The sequence below is a fragment of the Zonotrichia albicollis genome, chromosome 2 (genome assembly GCF_047830755.1).
Source record: "Zonotrichia albicollis isolate bZonAlb1 chromosome 2, bZonAlb1.hap1, whole genome shotgun sequence".
NCBI lineage: Eukaryota > Metazoa > Chordata > Aves > Passeriformes > Passerellidae > Zonotrichia > Zonotrichia albicollis.
The window spans coordinates 26,034,765-26,052,921 of record NC_133820.1 but is presented as its reverse complement, the minus strand read 5'-3'; the positions used below and the strand labels follow the sequence as shown (position 1 = coordinate 26,052,921).

Sequence of the window (18,157 nt, the reverse complement as noted above, 5' to 3'; positions counted from 1 at the left end):
ACTCCCACTTTGTGTAGGTGAGCACCTAATCTCCACCTTGTTTCCTGCCAGTTAGAAAGGAACGTAAAGTTTGGTTTCCTTCTTGCCGAGGTCTTACCTTCCAAATACAGAAATAAATACATCTCTAGGGAATTTGTAACCCTGTGGAAATTTTAGAAGTTTTCATGGAATGGATTTGTTTCCTGATCAGGTGAAGAATTAATAATAAATTAGTTATCATCACATTGTCAGAATGAAAGACATATGGTCTGAGATGAAAAATGCAATTATACTTGCAAAAAAGCTAAGTGCCTCTTATACTATGTAATTAAAAAATGTACTGTAGAATTCATTAGTTATTACTATATTTTTCTGGAAATGGAAATTGACAATAAATAGAATGCCAGCTTTTCACTGCTTATTTGAGTGGGGCCAAGATTTTGCTCACTGATCCTATCCATTCTGTACACGCACAATCACATGAGAACATCCCCCTCTCATTTCTGTCAAGGTGATAGATTCCTAAACTTTAAAAGCTTTTTCCTACAAAAACATTTGTTTTCTTTCTTTCCTTTTTGAGGTCGGAAATATGACAAAAATGGAAATTTAGACCCTTGGTGGACAACTGACTCTGAAGAAAAATTTAAAGAGAAAACAAAATGCATGATTAATCAATACAACAATTACTACTGGAAGCAAGCTGGCTTACATGTATGTAAACCACCAGTGACTGAAAACAGTGGTACATGAGGAGTTTGGGTCATTGTGCTTTTTTTTTTTCTTTTTTTTTTAAGTTCTCTTTTTATAGATCCCAATATATTAGAATATTAAACTACCAACTTCATTTCTCACAACAAATGATTTTTTGAGGTGAATAATTGTGTTAAAAATTGTCTGTCAGGTTTGATTAGTCCAGTCAAATACCACTACCCACACCCTGGTGACAGGGTTAAACCATTTCTCTCCATCACATCATTTTGGAATCAGAGGAAGAGGATGAAGTCACTCAGCAAGGCTGGTCTAATTATTGTCAGCGTGTTAAATGTCTTCTGAAGATGAAGTCTGTAATGAAAACTGAGCAGTCACTCTTTTAGAAAGAATATAATAGCATGTTTTATAGATTCCTTTAACAATTCTGCCTGTTATTTATTGCAGCTATAAAATGGATGCATAAGCCCCACTTTATTTCATATTCAGCTCTTGCTATTTCTTCCATGTGTGCACACAGACCCCATTTGTATGTTTAATCAAGGGAATATGACAGCAGTAGCTCCTAGAAAAGGATTGAGAAAGTGCAAGGGAATTGTTTTTGTTTTGTTGTCTATCAAAGGAATGGGCTTCCCTGAAGATGTGTACATTCATATGTGTGTTCAAAATGAGGATAGGCAGGATATGTCCCAGACCTTCAGAAATGAATAGCTGAAATTCCAGTGATGTTGTCTGGGACACGATTTTAATCTTAGTTTTCAAGATAAAACACATACTCCAGACCCACTCAATTCTATCACCTCTACCTAAATTTTACAGATACTAGTACATCTTTGCCTTTAAACAATAGTGAGGACCCATTAAATTCTTATCAACAATTCTAGCACTTTTCCCAGGCTTGTTTGTGCTGATCTCAGAGATAACAAAGCCATATTGTCCAGTCTGAAGTCCAGCAATTCAGACTTGAAATAATTCATAACAATCTAATTTGCAAATAAAAATTCTCAGGCTCATTCCTGAACATTTGTAGGGTAAAAACTGTCATTACAAAAATGCCACACAAAGAAGATCCTTAAAACCTTCCCCAAGGATGTGGCTGAGCTCTTCCCATGCTCTGCCATTGGCTTGGCCATCCCCTTTAACTTTGGCACTGTCTCTTGAGATGAGGTAGGTCTGAATTTCCTCCCAGTGTAGATACTGCCTTTGAAATCCGTGGGCTTATTAGAGAGACCACAGTTACCCACAGCCTTGTCATCCCATTCCTTCTTTATCCACAGGATAACCAAAAGCACTTTTTAGATGATATAAGATTTTTCCAATTTTCTGACATATTTTATAGCTTTTGTAGGAAGAGCTATGCCAGCAAAGACCTTTTATTATTATAATTTTGGCCTGTCATTTGCATTGATACTCTGCAGGTTTTTTGCCCTTGTATGAATATTTTTCATGGATTAAGAAACCTATTTATTCTTCTTCCTTCTCATTTGGTATGCAATAAAAATGTGTCCAGAAAAGAAACCTAATGAAAGAAAGTGATATAGAAATAACTTCAGAGTGCAATAATCACATAAAGTCATCTCATCAAATAAAGGGTTTATCATGGTCCGTGATCCCTGCCACAACCTCCCTGTGCAGAGTAGTCTCAAATACCTGATCCCCAGCTGCCTGAGATCAGCAGAAAGAATTCTTCCACTTTTTAGCTGGCCTGTGGCCCTGTTAGGTTACTCTGGTCTTGTGCTCCAAGTCAGTCTCCTCACAAGCCCAGTGCCAATGAAATGTGTGAGCAGGAAGGCCAGAGGAAAAGGCAGATGTGTGCTGTCTGTCCCTGGTGTCCCAGCACCTTTTCTCCTAAAAGCTTCTCTCTCACTCCATCTCCACCCTCCCGAGAGCAGGAAGAGCTGACAGGAAAGGGCTGCACTTTCCTCTGTGGCTCCCATTTTTCCTGTATGTTGTACCCAAGGCATCCAAGTGTCCCAGTCCAATCTGGATGCTTATCTGCACTGAGTGTGGGGTTGTGCACAAGTTCCTGGCCATTCCCTTGAGTTGTCCCCTCATTTTCCATCCTGAAATGAGTCCTGATGCCAACCCCACTGCACTGATCCCTGTGGCAGGGGAGAGCTGATGGCTGCAGCCAGCATCGACCTTCAGAGCCCTGCTCAAAACCGTGCTCAATTATCTCGTTTATTTGAGGCACAGGAGAGAGTAAAACTGCTTAATTACAAATACAGTTGGTAACACAAGGACCTTAGTTGGCTGGGTGAGTAGAGATAATGCCACTTCAGCAGAAATTAGGATTTCTTTGTAGTGATATTGAACTTGGTAATGCCAGGAGACCAGTTTCCTCACAAAGTTTATATTGTGCAGTTTCCCACAACACATTCTTGTTGCTATTGCTCCTGATCTTGGAATCAGTACCCAGGACAAGCAATAGGAATCTCCTTTGCAGATATTTTTAGAGCACTGAATATACTACCAATTTTGATTCTGACAGCTATTTTTAATTAAGCTTATTTATGTTATGACTTAGGAGTTATTTTTGCATCCCAGTAGCATATTAAGAGTTCTGTAGAGAAATAAATATAGCCTTTTAGATAAAAGTTTAAGAGGCTACTGGATGTCACATGTCACCAGATATAAACAGTCCTTAGGGGCCAATTACTGACACTGAGCTCAAAGATCAGGGACTGGATTCTTAAGTGCATTCTATCTACTATATTTTGTGCTACAGCGATCTATGACCAGAGCCAGGATAACTCATCACAGGAAATAGTTTACTGGCAGTTTTCACATCAAAATCCAATTTTCTTAACCAAAGTTGGTTCAAATTGACTGAGTTGTTCTTGCTGTGTTTTACTTTTCCCCCTCTTTTTGAAGTTGATCAAGTAGGAAGTTCAGAAATGGGTCAAATGATTGATGTTCTTTCATTCTGCCAAGGTGAAAGGGAAGAGAACTTTGGCAGAGAACATTGCAGATAATGGAGGTCTGCGAGAAGCTTTCAGGGTAAGTAGATGGAAAATATCTGAAGCATCATGTTACTTAAAAATAATAATAATAAAAAAGCTATGGTTATCTTCATGTTGCTGAAAGGCACTTAGTATCTCTTTCTTATCAGGCATACAGGAAATGGATTACAGAAAAGAGGGGAGGAGAAGAAGAGCCTTTACTGCCAGGCCTTGAGTTCACACATAACCAGCTTTTCTTTCTGAGTTATGCCCATGTGAGTAGAACAAATGTGTTTCATATCCCCATCTATTAACTTGAACAATGTGCAGTGCAGAGATGAGCTTCTTTGTTTTCAGCAATCTGCATCACCCAAACACAGATTTTGAAAGTATAAGCAGAGACTTCTCCCACAATTATTATTTCTTTCTGTTTCCCTCTTTGTCTTCAACACCCATGGTGCCAGAACTGCTGAAATGATTCTTGGTTTTGCAGTGTTGTCACAGCAACTTTCTTTCTTTTTTCTACTTCTCTGCACTAAAAGGGTCTTCCTGCATGTATTGACTCCTCAGCCTCCTTCAATTTTAACTCACACCATTTGAAACTGTGTACATTGTTCAAGGGAACCAAGCAGCATTGAAGAAAGTCTTAGTTTATTTTTTTCCATCTGTACACTAAATATGCTGTGACAAAACTTTGATAACAGCTGTGAGATTTTTCGAAAAAAACATAGAGTGAGGGAGGATCAGAAAGTATTTATTTGGGTAAACAAATTGGGGCAAACTCCCTACATAAGAAGTAAAAGGCTGTAAAACTTTGTCACTAGTAGAAGGAATGAATCATCCCAAACTGAAAAAACAGGATCCAATGCAACCAGTCCTGACTAAAAATAATTTCTCAGCTGAGAGTCAGTGTAGCAGTCTGTGGGCCTATGGCTGTTTGAGTTTGACCATATTGAACAAAGAAAATATTTCATTTTCATTGTTTATGCTGAATAAAGTTTCACCTTATGTCAGTTTTTCTCCAAGAAAATTTTCACACTGTAGGGAACATCTGGGGCTCTTACAGGACCACTGCAGAAATCATATTTTCAGTGATCCCTCACAGGGAGGGCACACTCACAGTGAGAGCAGTGTACGCAAGGTGTCCTCGAGCTCAGTCTATTTTCACAAAGCTCAAGAGACTCAACGGACTTTTATAAAATGTCAGGACTGTGTTCAGCCAGAAAAAATTGCACTGAATTCCACTGAAATCCAATGGGCAATCTGGCTTAAAGGATTTTGTTGATAGGAACATTTAATGTAGAGGCTTAGGTAAGGTAGGGGCAGTTTAAAGGATATTTCTCATGCAATGGTTACAGCATAAGAGGAGTTATTCAGTTGTGCAAATATTCTATCTACCCTGTTTTTTGGTCAGTTATGATTGAATTAAGCATCTTATCAGGAACAGGGAACTGGAGACCACTGATGGAAATGTGGAATATGTGTAATTTCAAAAGAAACTGACATTCCAACATGGCATAAATATATCAGGTAATATAGCAGCAGTTCTAGAGATGATAAGCATTATTATGTGTACCTTTTATACACATTATATAGTTTTGAGACCAAGAAGTATATGTGGTAATTATTAAGGTGCGAGATGCTGCAAAACAAACTGAAAGACAAGCTGCCATTATAGAGAACTTAAAAAAAAGAACTAGTAAAGTGACTGTGATTAGATGATGTGAAAGAGTGTGTAGAGAAAAACAGTGGGTGGACACTGGATCCATTAAGGGGTTTGAAAAACAAGAGAAAACTTTAGATTGGCAAAGGTGAAACAAAGTAGGAGTTTATGGTGCCTTTCCACTTTCCATTTCATGTATTTTATAAGTAATGGACATCTTAAGAACAGTGACATTACATTTTGCTGTGCATAAAAAGTCATCCCAGATAATGTGCCTGTTTCCCTTTTTTTTTTTTTTTATTATTAGGTAAGATGCAATGCCTTTAGACCGGAATCTGCGAGGGAGCAAATATATACTGGAGCTCACAGCCCTCCTCAGTTCAGGTTGTGCAAATATGGTATTTCCTCAGTGTACACACAGAATCAATCACTGCAGAACAGAAGTGCAGAAATATAGCATTTTAAGAGGGGTTTAAGAGCAAGCACAAAATTGGATTGTGCTCTTGGTTCAGATGGAAATTGAACTGCTTTTATTAGCTTATCTCTCACTATTATAAATGCTCTTCTGTAAAACTGAGGACCTTGCATCTACCTTCAAAAGCATTTGAACCAGAACACACTCTGATCCCTGTGATGTCCTGTAATCATGGCCTGAGTACCAGAAATGCCTCATCTATCACTTTCTTTCCCTAAGCAATTCCAGCTTAGAAAACAGTGAATATAAGGAGGGGCCTTGATTTAATCCGTCGGAGTTCATTAAAAGCTCTTTCGTCTCGACCTTGAATTACATTGATAATGCAAAGCAAAATGTGCCCTGAGTTCAGTTCAAGCCCTGACTCCTCCATTGGCCTTCCAGTGATGCTTTGTTTGAAGGAGCTGTGGTGGTCCAGCCATAACAGAGGGAGTCTGTCCTGGCCAAAAGGCTCCTCTGGCCACAGACACTCATGAACTCCCTGCCATGGGAAGGGGGAAATTTTAGAGACCACATAGGAATTAGGAAGCCTGAGTTTATTTTTCTGCTTCTTCACCAAGAACATGTTGGGTTTGTTGGGATTTATGTTGGTTGCATTTACTTAACTCAGAATTCTGTGTTTGCCCTTGGTCAAGTACTACATTACCTCTTTATTTGGACAAAGGATGTTATATCCACAACAAAATTCACACAATACAGTGGATTATTTGCATTCTAGAGAATCTCACCACTTTCTGTTGACTGAGAGAGTGTTATACCAGCTAGTGTATGAGTAGTGCAGTATGCAAATCTGTATGCCTTTTGACATTGAAAATACATCATGACAATGAGGAGCATCAGGCTGACCTTCAGCCCACAGAGATATTATTTTCATAATTCCTAACCATGTTAAGATTTTGGTAAAATAACCATCTGTTGACTTTTAAAATCCTCAGGTTTATTTATATATACATATATTTATATTCTAAATAGTTTCATAGCTACATTCCCATGAGATGGTGATATACATGGAACTCTAGAGATACAGTATTTATTAGGAAAACTCCTGAAGGCATCAGGCTATGAAAGAAAATTTCAGAGCTTAGGTTAATTTGAGATCTAGAAAATATAAACAAAACTTTTTCTTAGTTTTTGTGCGAGATACTGAGAACTGGCTTCTGTTTCACAACTGAAAAACAGCAGTGGTGCTTGTCTCCTTGCAAATCATATCAGCTGGGCTAAAAAAAATCTATTTCTCTCAGCTTGGTTTCATTTATGTCCCAAGACCATTATAAGCATAACTGCAATACAGCTAGCTCCAACACTGACAGCTCTTTCTGTCAAAAAAGCTCAAACAGCCCTTTTAAAAGTAATCATAAAAGGTAACAATAAAAATTATAGAAAGAACAACACATGTCTTGAGCACAGATGTATGCATCTGAACTACTCACACCAGTTTCTCTTCAAAGTCAAAAAGGAAATGTCATTTAAAAAGTTAATATATATATAAATAATCGTTCAGCAGGTAATAAATTTAAATTACTTAGACTCTGCAAGTACATCTTTCTATTGATTACAAGGGAGGCCAGTGTGACCTGCTCAAGGAAAGGTGTCTCTGCTATAATTCAATGGGATGAAATCCAGACACTCCACTCTGATTTCAGTTAATGAGTGGCAAAATCAAACCATGGGTAGAAAAGTGGCGTGCATGCACACATAAAGATTTTTTCACTGGATAAATTCCAGGTTTACTTGTTTTTAATTGGCAAATTTTCAGTATTAGCATGTGTCTTTGCTATTTTTGAATGCCAATTTTAGATTGAAATCCCTGGCATGGCAGGCAGAACTCCCACCAACATCAGCAGCAGCTCTGCATGACCAACTCTTGCTGTTCCAGCCCCTGAATATATATCTGCAGATTTTTTTTTACAGTAAAGCTGCGTATCTTATTTGAAGCCTAACCTAATTTGGTAATCTTTGCTACAAAACTGACCTTTAGGCATTTTTGTGCCAGACGACTGCAAATTTTTTTACTCACAGAAAGTCTAATCAATGTAATAAGAATATTTTCTACCATCCTGAGCTACACTGAGAAGCAAATTGTCTGCAATATAGAAAAATGCCTCCTCACTGCATAACAGAGGCAAGGTATACAATTGCTATCACAGGAGATGTTTTTTGTTTTTAACTCAAAAAACTCTTTACAACCATTACAAGTTTCAGATTAGTAAATCCCAAGATGGTTGAAAGCATAGGAAAAAAAAGCAAACAACACAATTGCAATCTAGCAAAGGTAAAATAATAGTTTCTGACTGCACCAAATAATGCAGACATGAAAGCAGGAGCCAAGGATGACTGCATGCAAGGACCAGCTCTTCCCCTATGCCCAAAGGTGCCAGTCTGGAATGCAGGCACATTGTCCAGATGTGTCAGGCAGGGAGGTGCTGCTCTTTCAGTATCACAGCACCTGTGGTAGAAGCAAGAGAGCATGGGAGCTGTTCAGGGCAGCAGGCTCAGAAAATATATTTCCAAAATATCAGAGGAGTCAGGATGCTCGCAGGTGCAAGGCTGAGCAGCCCAACAAGAGCTGTAAAGTCCCAGGGAGCCAGTGTGTGTGGGTGTGGATGTGTGTGGGTGGGCAGAGCATGCTGTTAGGAGAATCTGGAGCCTCATGAAACCACTGCCAGCACAAGCCCAGTGTGTGCTGACATCCTCCTGCCTGCTGCACTGCAGCTGTCTAGCAGGGCTGGAAGAACAATTTCACCCTGCACAGCTACTGTTGATCTCCCACCTGCGCTGCAAGGGTTACACTAGAAAATTGTTCTAAAGGATACAGTATCACAAAATGAATTTGGTTTTCCTAAAGTTTCTAGCAAAGGAAGATGTTTCTCAAAGCATGAAACTATATTTGCTTCATATTAACTTTATCTGGGAGCCCTTCTCCTGAACCTTTTGCTTTTATTTGTGGGGAAATGATATCAAAGCCTGAAAATTCAGCCTGAAGTGAAAACACTGAAACACTTGCAGACCTGTAGTGTTTGACAAAAGGCAGCCTGCATGTCAATCACCTTTCTCTTTGCAGAGTGATCGGATCCATGAGCAACTTTGAGGAGTTCCGCAAGGCGTTCAACTGCGCGGCAAACACAACGATGAACCGCGGGGCGCAGTCCTGCCGGCTCTGGTAGTGGTTCCTGCCAGCCCTGGTAGCTGTTCCTGACAGCCCTTGTCTCAGGAGCCTGCAACTGAACTGCTCAAACCCACAGCCAGAGTTTCAGAATGATGCTCTGAAATATGGAGAGGCGTTACTTCAGATACGTCTTCCTCACCCATGCTGACAATCTGCATGGATCCAATCGTTCCTTACTTAGAGCCTAGAAACGTTCCAAATAGAAGAGCTTTTCTTTAAGTATAATAATAAAACGTAACTCCTTTTAACCCAGCTCATCTGCAGTATCACTGCTGTTGATGGATAACTGCCATTATCAATTCTAATTCCTGATTTATAGTTGAGCAAGATGTAAATGCTAAAATCCAGTTTTAATCTATTGCTCTGCAGGGGTTCTATGCAGAATGCTCCCACAGTAAAATTTATTCTTTCTGGATGAAGAAATTCATGAGACCTGCTATAAAGCCAGCTCTGATCTGCTGCGTGATACTGCATTTTCATAACTTAAGCTGTCACTGCCCAGCATGCCATAAATGATGTTGCATGATGTAAAGACACAAGACTTTATATTAGTTCAGTTTAAGATGTCAGATTAGTGCCTCTGGTTTTGGAACAGTTTCAAGCTGAGAAAGTACCTCATGGTATTCATCTGTAGGACTAAAACATAAAGGATGCTTGTCAGATCATGGCCTCTTCTAATTTTAGAACAGCTTATGATAAAAATCAATGTATGGTGAAAATCAGAGGCTCTCAGAGGGGATTCCCAGCACCATGATACTCATAAATATTGCAGCATTTATTCTGGTTTACAGTGTAGGCAGTTTTTTTTCCCAGCACCTTGTGCTGAAGATAGCTTCATCTACATTTATTTTTTTTAAGCCAGAAATACTATACCAGTTTTAAATGATGGATTTTATTGTTTCTGAGTCTTACATGGCATTTTAAGTAGTGTGTGTGTTTGCCCTCATGTTCTGGATGGGGCAGGATGACTCGTGATTTTAAGGTAAGAGTTTGTGACAGAAAAACAGACCACCAGCATATTTGACTTGTCAAGATAAAAAAAGCAATTGAGGAGTAGAGGACCTAAAATACAGTAAAAATACAGACTAGTTGAGTTTCAATTTGATTTATAAGAATATTATTCATGAAAAGATACTTTCTTATAGCAGAAAAACTTTAACTCATAACTATTACTGGGGGGATGAGATGCAGGGTGAGGGAGGATGCACACACAGAGCTCTTTCTTCCTATCAGAAAGGTACCTATATGAGTGGTATATATTTATACCTTGTGCATTATTTCATTTTTACATGGTGTAATTATCTCAAAAAGACTTTCTTTAGACTGATTGAATTACTGCAAATCTATATGGAGTAATATACATGTGTATATACATATATACAAAAAATAATTTTTATATGCTTTTATTTTATTTTATCAGTATAGAAATGTTAGTAAGAGAAACTTTTTTTTTACAAGGATTGGTCTTGTAAAAATGGCCAAATACTGTTGGAAAAGGACTTGGTTGGATGGTCCAGAGGGTGATGGCTCAGAATTCCAAGGGACATCAATGACAAGTGGTGCCCCTCCGAGGTTCATGCTGGCACCAGTGCCATTTAATATCTTCATTAATGACAAATAAAGGGATTAAGTGCACCCACAGCAAGTCTGCAGATGGCACCAAGCAGCGTGGAGTGGTTGTCACATCTGAAGGATGGGATGGCATCCAATGGGACTTGGACAATGAGAAGTGGCTCATGGGAATCTCATGATATTTAACAAGACCAAGTGCAAGGGGCTGCACCCAGGTCTGGGCAACTCCTGGTACCAACAAAGTCTGGGGATGAACAGATCAAGGGTGACTCTGCCCAGCAGGACTTGGGGTGCTGGTGGGTGAGAGGCTGGACATGACCCAGCAACAGGCACGTGCAGCCCAGAAAACCAACACTGTCCTGGGCTGCATCCAAAGCACTGAGGGCAGCAGGGCAAGGGAAGGGAGAGGAGGCCACCAAGATGATTAGAGGGATGGAGCACCCTCCTATGAGGAAATGTTGTGAGAATTGGGATTGGTCAGCCTGGAGAAGGGAAAGCTTCGGTGTGACCTAAATTTCAGCCTTCAGTACCTGAAGGGAGGCTCAAAGAAAGATGGATTTTCACAGGGGCATGTAGTGACAGGACATGGGGCAATGGCTGTAAACTGAGAGTAGCTTTGGATTAGATGCCAGGAGGAAGTCTTTACTGTGAGGGTGCTGAGGCACTGGAACAGATGGCTCAGAGAAGTTGTGGGTGCTTCATCCCTGGAAATGTTCAAGGCCACTTGGATGGGGCTCTGAGCAACCTGGTGGAAGTGCAAGGAGGTGACCTTGCCCATGGCAGGGGGCTGGAATAAGTTGGTCTTTAAGGCCCCTTACAACCCAAATCATTCTATGAATCTGTGATTGTCCAACAGTCATGGTGGAGGAAGGTTTACTGAAGCTAACTAACTGAAACAAATTGGGTTATTTTCCTGTGTGTCTTTAGAAAGAAGGGGGTCATAATGGAAGCATAATTTATGGAAAAGGACAGGATCTCAAACTACCTTCCAGAGTGAAGGAAGCAGACATTCCTGTCCTTAAGGCTATGTTGCCTCTTTTTAGAAACAAAATATTGTGATTTGGGACCAGAACATTCTTTTACTTTTTTTTTCCTGAAAAAGTCAAAGATTTCTTAAGAGGAAAGCATTTTCCCTTCCTGAATTCCAGCTCAGTTCCTGAGTTCCACAGATTACAATTTATCATTTGAATTGCCACTACTAAATTTTTTTCCTGGAAGTATTTTGCCCATAAATAATGGTGGCAGTATTTTCATGGAGCTTTTTCTCAAACAAGCAGGTATGGGTCTTTAGCAAAGGGATACTGTTTGCTGCCTAATGAGAAAGTTGCTTAGGAAGCTGAGTATGTACTGACTTCATTTTTGTGCTCATACGAGCACTGACACGATTTGATGTTGGCTGCTTTGGATCAACAGCACAAAGTTCAGGCTTGATGTCCTGGCCCAATTAAAGGTAATACCAATATGGTTGTTGTCCTCAGAAAAATCAGGACATCAACTCAGGCACTTATCTGGATTTTATAAATTACTGGAATATGCAAAGACAGTTTCACAACAGTCAACTCTGTGTTTTCTAATTTTATCTCTCAAATCAGAGATGTATTTGCAAGAATTCCTCTCTCATGGTTATTTTCCAGTGGGACAGATTCTGTTATTTTGTGATTTATGAAGTTGTTTCTCTGTACTGGATTAGATTTTTTTTCTAAAATGTCTGATGTTTCTTGCTTTAAATGTCACTCTTCCTGCTCCCTGTTAGGCTCAGGTCTTTCATGTTTAATACCAGGGATTTCTGCACAGTAGTGTGTGTATTCCCAATGGCACAGGAACCACTGCAAACTTTCATCCTTGCTGGGCCATCTCCTGCAGCAGGCAGGGGCCAGGTTAGGGCTGGGGGGACAGTAAGGTTAGCTGGGTGTTTTGGGGGCAATGCACTGGGAGAGAGGATGAGGGCATGACCTGATTTTGTACCCTGATTTTGGCAGCTGAGAGGGCACCCACACACTGCTGGGGGAAGCCAGAAGTCCTTGCTGCTGACTGGTGCGTTCATCAGTTGCATCCTAATTCAGGAAATTCTTGCTGTTGACTCAGGATCTCATTGTTCGGGGTTTAGGTCTTGCCTGTGTTCACACAAGGACCCTGGCCTGCCTCACCTGCTGCTTTTTACCTCAAACCAAAGAGTTCATCATACAATTTATAGTTCACTTTGGATAAGCTGCTTAGGTACCATTTGGAAAGCAAAGCAGAAGGTAATTTAAAAAGTTCTTGAAACTTTTGCCATCAAAGACAGCCAAGACATGTGTGATGGTTTGTGAGGGCTCTGCCTATTGCCTCTGTTTTATCAGAGCACCTGGCTGTGCCTTGTTTTTGCATTGTGCCTCCTGGGTCTGTGCCAGCAGTGCCTTCCTGCATTGCTCTCAGGTTCACTTATTACATCTATGCAAAAAATCCTTCACCACATATATCCTTTTCCCGGAGCTTTAAAATTGTTATTTTGCTTAATTGTCAAATAATATATCAGTTATATTGGGAAATGTTTCTTCTTGTTGGCTCAGTAATCTACTTCTGCAGTGACCAGGAGGGGTCACCTATGAATGAAACATTTTTACCTTTGTAAATCTGACGAAATATTTTTCTACTGTGTAGACATAAAGAAACAACCTCTACTCCTGTCCCATCTCTCCTTCTTCAGGTCATAAAAATATGGAAACCTATTCTCTTCTAGTTAATCTAGTCTAGATTTTTGTTTTGTTTTGTTTTTGTTTTGTGTAAGCCTGAAATGTTAAAACACCAGTTTATACACTGTGAACATTTCTGCTGATCATATTGTGGAAGACTAAGCTCTCTAAAAAGGCAGCTGTGCTATTCACCTGTATAAACTGCTTAGGTACATAAATGATGTCCAAGCTGGGTCTGGACACCAAAGGACCAAAAAACTCAGCTGAATTATAAAACTCTGCCTCATGCCCTGTGCAGCTGGACTTCACTATTCTTTAGGTAGGAACATTATCATGTCACTAATTGGTTGAATAATTTATAAAATAATCAGGTAGGTCTGCATATAACTTCTCATTGAGTATTATTCAATTAAAGACTTGGAAGTATATCTCATAACAATGTTATATGTTATATGTATATATATATATATATATAGACACATGTATCTGTCAGTGAAATGTTAAAAGCCTGAGAACCCAGGAGACAGAACTATAGTGATTTAAAATGTCTTTTAAGTCTTTTTAATCTGATTTGTATTTACTGGTCAGTCTATTGTACATTTGAATTTTTCTACTTGCATAGTACATTGGTTGACTGTTTTAAAGACAAATGTGTTAGCAAATAAAGCTGAAGTGATGAAGAATTTTCCTATGCTTGCAGTATGGTAAAACCTGCTTGGCTTGGCACTATCCAATTCTACAATATTACTTCTATAATATATAGTCTTAATGAGTTGTAATAAAGAGCATAATGATGTGGCCTTAGATTCTCAAGACTACTTTTACTGCTTGACAGGCTAAGAAGGACCTCCTCTCTCTGTCAGAGAATTGTGTAGGCATCATCAGCCAGAGTTTAGGGCCCACTTGGCCTCATTACCCTGCTGGAGGTAATTAAAATGAACATTTGATGACCTATTGTGGATGAGGGCTGGATGCTGCAAAAGCTGCAGAAGGGCAGAGCTGTCTCAACCAAAAGCCAGTGGAGCACAAGAAAGAGTGAGAAACGATCTGCCTGCCTATCAGCCTCCTTCTTCTCCTCTTCCCCAAGTCCCTGCCTCTCTCAGCCCACTCTTTGCTTTGCAGCTGCTTTAAAGCATTTTCCAGAGGAGTTTTTGATAAGACAGTCTGTTGTAATCAGGTCAACCCCAATGATGGGGGAGAATGCATCTGACCCCATTTATATCAGAAAGCTAATTAATTACTTTATTATGCTATATTATTCTATACTATATTACACTACATTACATTACATCTAAACTGAATCTGCACAAAGCACTCAGCTCAACTCAACTGCACAGAATCTCGTGATTGTCACCCAACAGTCCTAACGCACATGCTTGGCCCTGATAGGCCAAGGAAAAAAACACCATCATTCTGGGTAAACAACCTCCATATTGCATTCCATTTTGGCACAACACAGGTACAGCAAATGAGATAAGAATTGTTTTGATCATTCTTTTCTCTGCTTCTCTCACTGCTTCTCCCAGGTTCAGAGAATGTGAATCCCACAGTGGTCCTTGTTCTGTGCCTGGGTTTGAACTCCAGCTCAGCACACCATGTCCTTCATGAGCATGACTGAGCACTGCCAAGGGCTGTTTGGGCACAGGGGCTGTGCTGGGGCCTCGTCCATCCCAGCTGGGCTTTCATGGGCTGGGTGCTCCTTTCCTGGGCTCTGCCCTGGCCAAGGTTCCTGGCACACCAGCAGTGGTGCTGGCCCCCTTCACGGCAGCACCGTGCCTGTGAGCATCAAGGAGCAGTTTCTGCTGGTGGGGACAGTGGGTGATGTTGCTCTTGCTGCAGATTTTGGATGGTGCTCTGTGGTGATGCAGCCCCTTGCAGGCCACTCTCCACACAGCTCTTGGGTTTGGGGAGGCAGGTTGTTCTCTAAAACCTGCATCAGCTCTCTCTCCTACTTTACAGTGCAGCCTTCCAACATTTCTAAGGGCAAAAGCAAAGATTTCTGTGCAGGAAGATGAATTAACAAAGCAAAGGTTGGGGTCAGAGCGTGAAACCAGCCTCAGCACAAGGGAAATGTTAGGCTTAATTCTCATGGGTTATCAGCACCTTGGCAAGATGCTTTAACAATGTCTATAGAACACCCTGAGGAATTCGGGGTTTAACTGCTGCAGCGAGAGCCTGCTTCACTAATCAGACAATTTAATCCCATTTACAGTGTAATATATATTAATAAAAAAGAAAAGAAATTAAAGATACCCCAGGGATTCTTCAGCACAGCATTATATTTTATTAAATATAACATCAAAGTTGGAAGTTACTGAGAATCAAGATAATGTGTTACACTAAATTGTGATCAAAGAAAGAGATATAATGATATAATTGTAATAATCCATAAGCAACCAAAGCTGGAACACTCTAAGTATGAGGTTAGACACGTACACAGCTGCATATATTAACTGTGGTTGTGAACTGAAATGTACATTATTATACATGTCTCTAAAAATTTTATCTCATCCATATCTACTGTCCAAACTGGTAAACAAAGCTCAGGGAAAGGCTTCAAAAGAGATCTTAAACTTTTTCTACCACAAAGTTTATTTAACATACCAGTGCTGCTGTGAGCAATGACCACTTAGGTTGTTTTATGTGGATGACGCATAGTCCTCTTCTGAAATGTGAGTAGCAGACATTTAAGTATAGAAATCTGAAAAAAATATGATGTCACATCTTCTTGACACTAAAAGAGTATTTGGGTAGAACAAAAAAAATAAAAAAACCACTTACATTCTCAAATACAAAAATTAGGGAAACACAAATGTGCGAGTTTATGCCACAATATGCAATGAGAAATAAAAAACTATTGTAGGATATAGAGTTCCCAGACTAGGTCAGGGGAATGGTTTATAACTTGACAAATTATTTTTCCTGGGAGAAAAACCTGAGTGCAGGAGACTTATCTGCCTTTGTAACTTCGTGTTAGAGCTCTGTCCTTTGGTGGGGGTCACAGTGCTGTCTCCTGAGAGTTCACCCCAACCAGCCTTGGGGCTTGACGGATGCTTCTCTTTGCTTTCTCTTGTGCGTCTAGACCACCTAAAAAGGCTGCAATTCTGCCACTGATTTCTAGTTTTATATGTATTTTTTGTTCTTTTCACCAACGAACACATCATAGGAATCAGCCACTCTCCATACCATGGCATTTTAAATGAATAAAGAGGTGCTTTTGTAGGTCTGTGCTGCAAAACAAGGCAGTGCTGCTGCATCTCAAAAACATCTGTGAGTTTTGTGGAGTGGGGCTGCTCTTCACCAGACAACACATGTGCTTCCATGTCATTCTGCTAGAGTGGGCCTTGGGTGCCTTGCACTGGAAGAGAAGAGAGCAAAACAGGGAGTAATGTCTGAATAGGATGACAAAGAGGAATTACAAAGTCTTTAGTGTTGTAAAGCAGTAAAAGATTGCATTAGTACAAAAGCATTACTACAATTACTGCTATAAATGATTATATATATGTATATGGGCACAGTGTGGGAAGTCTGTAAGTCTGTGCTACATGAGTGCATATAAAAGTGTCAGAAATATGAATTGTTTTTTAAAAAAATTGAGTCTCAGGGTAAAACTCTGACCTCAGTGAGTTCACTGAGTGATTAATGTCTGTGGGGCCAGCATTTTATTTCATCTGGATAATAGCATATAAAGTTTACTGATTTAAAACTATTTGGGACACACATTTTCTTCTCGGCAGAACAAAATTTCCTGCCTCTGGTATTTTCAGCATCTGCCCTGTCCTCAGTCATTTGCATAGGACTTACTCTATTTGCTCTTGTTTAGCAGATACTCCATTTTCATATTTTTAAACATTTCAAGAGTGAATTTGTCACTGTTTCAGAATTGCAAAGTAGCTTTTTCAACTTGCCCTTTCCAGATATGGTTCTATTAATCATTGAAATAAACTTGCTATGCTCTATCAAACTAAGTGTAGGCTTATTTATGACACTGAGATCATAAATATTTTTGTCTCCATAAATGTTATTTGTCTCTCCTAAGTGTCTTGGTCTCCATGATGATGCAGAAAAGTTTTGGGGTCCTGGAGTGGCAGGGGAAGCTGTTGGTGCCCATGGCAAGGTCAGTGCTCTTAGGCTGCAGGGTGGCTGAGGAGATGGGTGATTCACCACGGGCACATAAAGCTGCTCAGCAAGAAAAGGTCTGTGCTTGGCTGTGTAACTTGCATTAAAATGGTACTGTCTGAAAAAACAAACAAATCTGTTGTCCTGACCAAGAAATTAAAGTACTTTCAAAAAGGCGGGAAGACTTGAGCCCTCATGCTGACTGAGGCTATAAAAGCACTTGCACTTGCTTGTGCAAACTCCAGCAATGTTACAGCTTTGCAAAGCTGCCTCTGCCTGCAGCTGTGTCCTTCCCCTGGTTTGGAGATGACTCAGATTGCTGGGTGGGCTGAGCAAGGAACAAAACTCACTGCTATGGGAGTGCAGCATGGAAGGAGAGCTTGTGGGAAACAGGGCACCCCTGCTGCCCAGAGAGGAATCAGAATCCTTCAGGCTGCAAAAGATGGTTAACCTACACTGCCAAGTCCACCACTAAGCCTTGTCCCTAAATGGTACATTCAGAGGTCCTTTAAATGCCTCCAGTGATGGTGACTCAACCCCTTCCCTGGGGAGCCACCAGTAGTTCCACCACCAGTACCCACTATAGCAGTGGGTACAATGCCCCTTTTTACAGTGTCACCTCTGTAAAACACACCTTCCAACAGTGTCACCCCTGTAAAACACACCTTCTTACAGTGTCCCCCCTGTAAAACACACCTCTTTACAGTGTCCCCCTGTAAAACACACCTTCTTACAATACATCCCACCCAGACAAACCTCCTGCCTCCTTAGGGAAGCCCACCTATGAAAAACCTGATGGAATGGGGAGGAGGAAGGGACTTGGCCCAGACAGGTCTGTCTAAGCACTGGGCACACCTTGGTTTG

The 18,157-nt window shown here is 40.3% G+C and overlaps 2 protein-coding genes across 41 annotated transcripts in view; one reads left to right on the top strand and one right to left on the bottom strand.

Annotated features, from left to right (window-relative positions):
* PHEX (phosphate regulating endopeptidase X-linked) overlaps window positions 1–15,819 on the top strand; it is a 100,322-nt gene extending 84,503 nt beyond the window's left edge. Inside the window, exons 18-22 of the mRNA XM_005484358.3 lie at window positions 560–690; window positions 3,622–3,687; window positions 3,800–3,904; window positions 5,600–5,676; window positions 8,826–15,819. Coding sequence (XP_005484415.1) covers window positions 560–690; window positions 3,622–3,687; window positions 3,800–3,904; window positions 5,600–5,676; window positions 8,826–8,928 — 482 coding nt within the window. The 3' untranslated portion in view covers window positions 8,929–15,819. The remainder of the gene's footprint in view (window positions 1–559; window positions 691–3,621; window positions 3,688–3,799; window positions 3,905–5,599; window positions 5,677–8,825) is intronic.
* Window positions 1–18,157, bottom strand: part of LOC102072464 (uncharacterized) — a 430,853-nt gene that overhangs the window by 101,184 nt on the left and 311,512 nt on the right. For 10 of the 40 annotated variants that reach the window (XR_012578878.1, XR_012578889.1, XR_012578883.1 and 7 more), the window contains one exon: window positions 16,397–16,532. The exons of 8 other annotated variants lie outside the window; for them this stretch is intronic. Coding sequence is in view for 2 of the 32 variants with exons in the window: in XM_074534624.1 (XP_074390725.1) it covers window positions 16,344–16,532 (189 nt within the window). In the remaining 30 variants the exon portion in view is untranslated. Of the gene's footprint in view, window positions 1–5,467; window positions 16,533–18,157 lie in introns of those variants that run through there. 22 more of the 40 variants (XR_012578900.1, XR_012578861.1, XR_012578862.1 and 19 more) reach the window with 8 other exon arrangements.